At 33.7% G+C, this 8,322-nt stretch overlaps 1 protein-coding gene across 1 annotated transcript; it reads right to left on the bottom strand.

Moving 5' to 3' along the window:
* Nucleotides 1-4,777: 4,777 nt before the first annotated feature.
* On the bottom strand, nt 4,778-8,039 carry LOC134248636 (multiple epidermal growth factor-like domains protein 10). The gene is made up of 4 exons (XM_062731042.1): nt 7,473-8,039; nt 5,950-6,365; nt 5,380-5,796; nt 4,778-5,151 (listed from the first exon to the last, which is right to left on the bottom strand). Exons 2-4 carry the CDS (start codon nt 6,212-6,214, stop codon nt 4,982-4,984), a joined length of 852 nt encoding a protein of 283 aa, XP_062587026.1. The 5' UTR covers nt 6,215-6,365; nt 7,473-8,039; the 3' UTR covers nt 4,778-4,981.
* Nucleotides 8,040-8,322: the final 283 nt, after the last annotated feature.

Below are 8,322 nucleotides of genomic sequence, written 5' to 3'. Positions count from 1 at the left end.
AAAAATAGGGTAGGTCAGTAAGCAGGAAACACGACTACTTTTATTTTTGGCTTATATTCAGCAATAATCAGAAGTGCCCCTATCACACATGAACCCCTGACCGTAGGTCCACAAATTTCACAATTTTGGAAAAGGCACCCTTGCTTATCAAAAATGTTTGATTAATACCAAGGAGCAAATTTCAAACAATTCATTTTCAGTAGATAAATAGAGCCCCCCCCCCCTCTATGGTACCCCTGACCCAGGGGCCTTGAAATTCTCAATTCTAGAAGAAGGGCCCTTGCTCTTCATAACTATATAGGTAGTTTATCTGTTTAATACCCAGGAGCAGAGAAGATTTTCAAAGAATTAATGTATTTTCACTATGTAATCAATAGAGCCCCGCCGTAACACCAGAACCCCTGACCCTAGGGCCATAAAATTCACAATTCTGGATGAGGCTTTCTTGCTCATTATAACTATGTACTTTAACTTAGTTTATATAATACCCAGGAAACAGAGAAGAAGATTTTCTAAAGAATTAATGTGTTTTCACTATATAATCAATAGAGCCCTGCCCTAACACCAGAACCCGTGACCCTGGGGCCATAAAATTCACAATTTTGGAAGAGGCTTTCTTGCTCATCATAACTATGTGCATAGTTAGTCTACTTAATGGTTTCAGAGAAGAAGCTGAAAATGTTCAAATGTTAACACATGACACATGACGACGGCGGACGAAACGGATAGCAAATAACGGATAGCTAATAAATCTGCATTATATGGACACAAAAATAAATCTGCTTATAATGGGATGCAATTGGTATTCATAGGAATTCTGACATTTTGTTGGAAGACTTGGGCCAGTTTAACAAAACAAGAGGCCCACGGGCCTTATAGGTCACCTGAGTATTGTGTAACAACTTTCAAACAATTAAATTTGGTTCATGATTTAAACCAGAGGCCATGAAATTCACAATTTACAATTTTGAAAGAGGCACCATTGCTTATCATAATTATTAACTTAGCATGCTTACTCAGTTTACTTAATACCCAGAGGTAGATCAGAGTAACAAAGAGAAAATGCACTTCCACTTTATACCCAGTTGTGCACCTCACCCTAAAGGAACCACTGACCCATGGGCCACATACATGTTTTTCAAAATTTTGCAAATTTTATCATAAAATGGTTGATTAATACCAAAGAGCAGATTTCAAAGCATTGATTTATTTTCAGACTATGTAACCCCCTCCCCCCCTCCTGACCCTGGGGGCATAAAAAAAACCACTTTGCTAGATGCATCTTTCTTCATCATAAATATATATATACTTGGATCATTGGCATAAAACCCAGAAGCAAAGGAAAATATCTTAAAAGAATTAATGTATTTTTACTATATAATCAATAGAGCCCCGCCCTAACACCAGAACCCCTAACCCTGGGGCCATAAAATTCACTATTTTGGAAGAGGCACTCTTGCTCATCATAACTATGTACTTAGTTAGTTTATTTAATACACAGAAGCAGAGAAGAAGATTTTCAAAGAATATAATGCATTTTCACTATATAATCAATGGAGCCCTGCCCTAACACCAGAACCCCTGACCCTGGGGCCATAAAATTCACAATTTTGTAGGAGGCACTTTTGCTCATCATAACTATGTACTTAGTTAGTATATTTAATACCCAGGAGCAGAGAAGAAGATTTTCAAAGAATAAATGCATTTTCACTATATAATCAATATAGCCCCACCCTAACACCAGAACCCCTGACCCTGGGGCCATAAAATTCACAATTTTTGGAAGAGGCACTCTTGGTCATCATAACTATGTGCTTAGTGAGTTTATTTAATACCCAAAAGCAGAGAAGAAGATTTTCAAAGAATAAATGCATTTTCATTATATAAACAATACAGCCCCGCCCTAACACCAGAACCCCTGACCCTGGAGCCATAAAATTCACAATTTTGTAGGAGGCACTCTTGCTCATCATAACTATGTACTTAGTTTATTTAATACCCAGAAGCAGAGAAGAAGATTTTCAAAGAATTAATGCATTTTCACTATATAATCAATAGAGCCCCGCCCTAACACCAGAAACCCTGACCCTGGGGCCATAAAATTCACAAATCTGGAAGAGGCACTTTTGCTCATCATAACTATGTGCTTAGTTAGTATATTTAATACCCAGGAGCAGAGAAGAAGATTTTCAAAGAAATAATGCATTTTCACTATATAATCTATAGAGCCCTGCCCTAGCACTAGAACCCCTGACCCTGGGGCCATGAATTTCACAATTTTGGTAGAGGACTCAATGCTCATTACATTCAGGCAAACAGTTTGCCTGCTTGATGTCCATGAGTAAAGAAGAAGATTTTTAAATATTGCAATAATTATAGTGGTTTTGGCCCCACCCCTCAGGCCCCAGGGGGGCGGGGACCATGAAATTCACAATTTTTGTTCCCCTCCACCCATAGATGCTGTATACCAAATTTTGTTGAAATTGGTTCAGTGGTTTCAGAGAAGAAGCTGAAAATGTTCAAATGTTAACACACGACACACGACGCACGACGACGGACGAAAACGGATAGCAATAGGTCACCTGAGTTACTCAGGTGACCTAAAAATGCTAATTAAAATTCATGAGGGAGTAGTCTCACGGAGTAGCTCTGAATTTCCAGGGTGTAGTCCTCAGAAGAGGGCAATAGTTTCTTCTCGGGAAAATAGACAGATTTATGGTATTAATTTTATATAGAGTAATTACAGTAGAGGTAAAATAATATTTTATAAGAAAAAAAAATATTGTACAGGACGAGAATTGTGTCATTTTGATTCAGTCTAAGCTTATAGATAGTTCTTACATCGCAAATATGAACAATAGAAGTTTTTATAAACATTCATTTTTACTGTCAAGGAATAAGTTATTTACGATTTTGCAGTAAGAATTCCGACATCAAAATTGCAGCTCACATTGCTTTAATATGCATGAAAATGTACATATTGTAGTTTAACATAAAAACTGTGAGAACAGCAACGTTATTGATATTTTAGTTGTCCTTATATGATAACCAAAGACTTCTGTCTCATATGATACATGTATGATTTTCAAAATATTCCAAATTATAATTACATGTACTTTCGATAGATTGTTTTCACTGGAAATATATATAGAACTGTTAGCATATATCAGATAATGATACGATTAGATATTTGAGCATTATGCATTTAATTATACTTGAAAGCAATCGGATATTGTTTATCTACGCAGAATTATCAAATTTAATTCGACAACGTAGATGGCTCAATTTCACAATGTAATTAAGACTGTCACATTCAAATATCTGCCCATTTCTGATCATCCTATTAAAAAAGGAAAAAAGTTAGATTACATAGAAAGATTGACTCCTTAGTAATATATTGAAGCGGCGATAATGTAATTTATTTACTGAATTAAAATGATATCCTTTCACAGTGTGATGAAATCAAAAGTGCGGTAAACCACTTGGCCTGTAAATGAAAGTAAATAAACCATTGATAGATTTTAACAATTGACATAAACGACATTTGAGATGAATTGCATATAATCCATATACGCATAAGTTATTGTACTATTCAACATTTTTTTTTATAATTAACAATTAATTTACGCTTAGATTAAAAATTATAAAGACTGAATGCAAAGAAATTTGAACACTCACATATTATTCCCGATTCTCATCTGACCACTGGTACATGCGTTCTGTACTGTATCATTGCTCTCATACTTTCATTTCTGAGGATAGATATCTATCAACTAAAATATCGTTTAAATACCTTGCACAATTTCAACATATGTCTTCAATTACTACTATTAAAATAAATCATTAAAAATATTAATATCAATATCAGATTTCTTTTTTTAAATGAGATATGTTATCATCATTATTTATCTATTTATTAATTTATGTATTACGTATTACGCTTTTGAGTACATAATATGAAAAAACATATAGATTATTATTTATTTAATAGGAACCCAAGGAACCCAATGAAACAAAATTCTTAAAATCGCATATCTTATCATTGTTTTTGTGCAAAATTCAAACACAAAAATTCTACTAAATCATATTCAAAAGAAAAAAATACGATAAGAGTAAATAACCATATAAATATGAAACATCTTACATACACATACACAATGTAGATTGAACTTTATTATCTTTTTCCCTGGAATTGAAGAGTTCCAATACTTGGGAGGAATAGTTTGCTACATTCAAGTATACAAAATGTTAATCAATTTCTATCTTTTCAAAAACTTTGCTAATGCATGTTGATTTTTGTCCTAGAATGTAAGAATTCCTTCCCCTTTCCAGTTTGGACTTCAAAATTTTAATTATGATCTTAATTTAAAAAGAAAACGAATATGGTTGATCAAGATTAAATGCGTACACTAAGGGATATTTACTTTTACAAAGTTTAATGTTATATGTATATCAATGCATTTGAGTTTCTTCCTATCTGCAGTTCGGGCTTTAAAAAAATAATGATCTTAATTTAAAAAACAGATATAAAAATTAGCAATTGAATTAAAAAAAAAAACAGGAATTTGAATAAACTCACTGTAAGTGTAGCTCCGGTCTCAATCAATGGTTTGGCAATTCTTCTCATAAAACGAGATTTTTTTTCTTCAAAACAAACTTCTTGAAGCGATTTATTAATTAACAGGTTTTTTTCAACATTCATGTACTTGATCAACAAAAATGTAAAACTAAAAATAACCGCCTTTTTATTTTGTTTTGTATGAAGGAAGAATATGTATCCTTTATTTTAAAAAAGAAGCGGCAATTATCAAACGATTGCAGTACGTTGTCTTTGTCAAATAACTCGAGATTAGTAGTATATTTTTCAAAACTGTGAATTGGTTTGCATTCCTCTTGAATAAATTTATGAAACATGAAAAATGGCCCCAAAAATAATAGAAGGTAACATTGACTTCAATGTTAATATGCAATGCCTCAGATTCTAACCTGTCACAAAGATTCTTTTGATCTTACCTAGTGTACACGTATCGCCCGTGAAGTTGCCTTTGCACCCCCCAATGCAAGACCCATTATTTCGGAGACAAGTTCCGTTTAGGCAGTTTGAGCTACACTTCTGGTAACATTTTTCACCGTAGTTATTTGGTGTACACTCTGTTGAAAAAAAAATATATCATTTATAGAGAATGGAACATGAAAACAAAATATGTTACATTTCTGAGTCATTGAAAAACCAACAAGGAATGAAAATAAACGTGTTTAATTTTGATACACGAAATCAAAATATGAAATGATTTACTTACTTTAAGAAGGTAGATTTTTGTACTAAAAGTATTTACAAAAAATCACTTTTTTTTTTTTTTTATTATTTTGTGATTTTACCATCACAATGAAGTCCCTGCCATCCTGTCTTACATGTACAGCTCCCATCGAATTGATGACAACCGGAAATGCACCCATCACTACAGGTCTGGAGACAAGCTGCGCCGAATTTACCGTCAATGCACCCAGAAGTGCATAAACCATCGATTTTACTGCATCCATCGTTACATGTTCGGCTGCAAGTTTTATTGCAATAACTTCCATACTTGCCAACTGGACATTTGCCCTCACATTCCCCTGATTGTCTCTTGCAGGCTGACGGACATGTTGGACTGCATGCTTGTTCACACTTTTCCAAATAAAATCCCCTTTCACATCCATAGGTACAGGATCCAGTATCAATGTTACAGGTCCTCCTTTTACAATTTGCACTACATTTTGTGGAACAATCATGACCATAATGGTTTAAATCGCATCCTTTAAAAATACAAAGAGAGCAAATTTAATCAAAAATATAAAAAATTTCCAAGTTCAACAAACGGTATGAAGATACATTTTTTTTAAATTTAATTTTGTTCACTCTGAAGCAAATATTTAAATAAAGTATTTGAGTATAATAATCCTATTAACCATCACAGTTTTGACCCTGCCATCCTGTTTTACATTGGCAACTTCCGTCATTTTGATGACAACCGGATAGGCAACCTGCTCCACAAGATCTGAGACAGTCAGCGCCAAACTTTCCAAAAATGCACCCAGAATCGCAAAAACCGTTAATTTTACTGCATACATTTTTACAATTTGGGCTGCATATTTTATCACAAATATCTCCATATTGCCTATCGGACAATAGCCAACACATTCCCCTGATAATCTGTTGCAGGCTGAAGGACATGATGGACTGCAAATCTGTTCACACTTTTCTGAATAAAATCCCATTTCACATCCGTAGGTAGAGGATCCGTTGACATTGTCACACGTCTGTCTTTTACAGCTAACACTACATTCCATTAAGCAATCAGGTCCGTAATGATTGGAATCGCATCCTAAAATAAAAAATAAATTAATTTAATATTTAATGTGTTATTATAAAATGAAGAAAAATGCATTATAACTCAACCAAATACTGTAAACATATTACATTTAGCGGTGTATTCTATTTAGCGATTTTGGCGGTAAGCGGAATCCACTAATTAAAGTACATCGCTAAATGTCTTGTTTATTAACTGTTATAACTGGCAACTTCGGATAGCGATAAATCCAAACTAGGCTAACTTGCTGAAAATTAAATTTACAGCAAATATCGTACAGGCCAAATATAATACATGTACGGTATGCAGATTTAGAAAGAATATTACACAAAAGCATCTTCTTAGATACAGATTAATTGTATTTTATTTACATAGCCTATTCCTCCCTCTGATGTTTTGCAGTACATGTAACATAGCATTACAGAACTTCACTCACCGCTTATAAAATATGACTATTAAGCAAAAAAGCAGCGTTTCATTATAAGACTTGACTCATTTGTTTTCAAATTGGCCATATACTACAAAAAATGATAACGGATCACTTGTTATTCATTTTAAAGAATTGAACTTTTGTCTAATCATACGTAATAAAATCCAATATGTGAATTGTCAATACCTTTAATTGACCTTCTGGTGCAAGAACCAATTTCACGACATGCACTTCGTCCTTTTATTGCCCAGTTATGAAGGTTGGAGATTACGAAATTTTGCTCCTTGACATTGCAACAGAATCAGTCTCCCAGATAAAAAAAAATAATATACAGCGATATACCCTCATATCTACTAGTAGGTATTCAGTGCTTCGGTGTCCATACAAAGTCCACATGGCTTTCGGTTGCCCAAGTATTTTGGAGGAAATTTAACATTTCCGCATGGTACATACTGAATGCCGTGGCTATCATCATTTTTTTTTATCATGATTAATTAATTTGCAACAAATTTCAAATAGTGTTGTTAAAATCTTTTAATTGTTTTTGATTTATACTAATTTTTTATAAAGGAGCCAGATGCGTTTTTTATTTATTGTTTTTACTGTAACTGTATCTTACATACTTTTATCTATCTAGTATTACGTTGAATAATTTGTGAGGAAAGAACAATGTGAAAATTCAAGAAACTTACCATCACATTGTTCGCCTGTCCAGTTTTGTTTACATCCATTAATACAAGTTCCATTTTGAAAGCATTTTGATTGTGCACAGTTAGGACTGCATTTCAAATCACAAAATGGACCATAAAACCCATTGTTGCAACCATTACTACAATGTCCATTTATTTTTCTGCATTCATGATCTAGGCAGCTCTTGGTACATAATGATTTGCACTTTGCTCCGTAAAAGCCTGAATTACAAGCTTTACAATTTCCACTGTCTTTCTCACAGTTACCAGTGCTGCAATTTCCACAGACTTGATTGCAATACGCTCCATAGTACCCGGAAACGCATCCTCTACACAAAAAGTATCCCGATTTTTTTGCACATATCAGTTCTGAACACTTTGATAAACACTCGTTCTGACATTTCTTCCCCCAGTAGCCGTTGCGGCAAGAATTACAGTCTGCATTTATTCTATCACATCCCATTTTGCAATTTGATGGACAATGTCCTTGACATTTGTATCCCCAGTATCCCTGCACACAAGCCTTTATACAGTTTCCATTTGCGTCACATTCTTTGTCAACACAGTTTGAGCTACAGCTTTCTAAACAAAGATTTAAACAACCAATTTTAGTTCTCTTGTTATTCTGACAAGTATATGGGTTGGTTAAGATGTCTGATTTCTTTAACAACAGTAGTGACATTTTGAAATAGGTCTTATACACACAGTCTTGTAATTGAAAATCAATATACTGTGTGCTGTAATATTTTGATAATATTAATATTTTATTTCAAGTGTTCTTTTGACCATTCTTTCCTTTTTTAAACAATGAATTAGTTCAATTTCTGATCGGATGATAGGAAACACAGTTCAT

This window comes from Saccostrea cucullata, unplaced genomic scaffold (assembly GCF_032062105.1).
Source record: "Saccostrea cucullata isolate Sc308-1 unplaced genomic scaffold, CSIRO_AGI_Scuc_v1 ctg1814, whole genome shotgun sequence".
NCBI classification, from domain to species: Eukaryota; Metazoa; Mollusca; class Bivalvia; order Ostreida; family Ostreidae; genus Saccostrea; species Saccostrea cuccullata.
The sequence above is the reverse complement of the archived record's forward strand: the minus strand, read 5'-3'. Positions and strand labels throughout refer to the sequence as shown.

Coding starts and splice junctions, on each gene's coding strand:
- LOC134248636 (XM_062731042.1), bottom strand. CDS start 6,214: ATGTCCTTCAGCCTGCAACAGATTATCAGGGGAATGTGTTGGCTATTG. Junction 5,797..5,949: donor GCAGGGTCAAAACTGTGATG/GTTAATAGGATT, acceptor GTATTTTTAAAG/GATGCGATTTAAACCATTAT. Junction 5,152..5,379: donor GCAGGGACTTCATTGTGATG/GTAAAATCACAA, acceptor TTTTTTCAACAG/AGTGTACACCAAATAACTAC.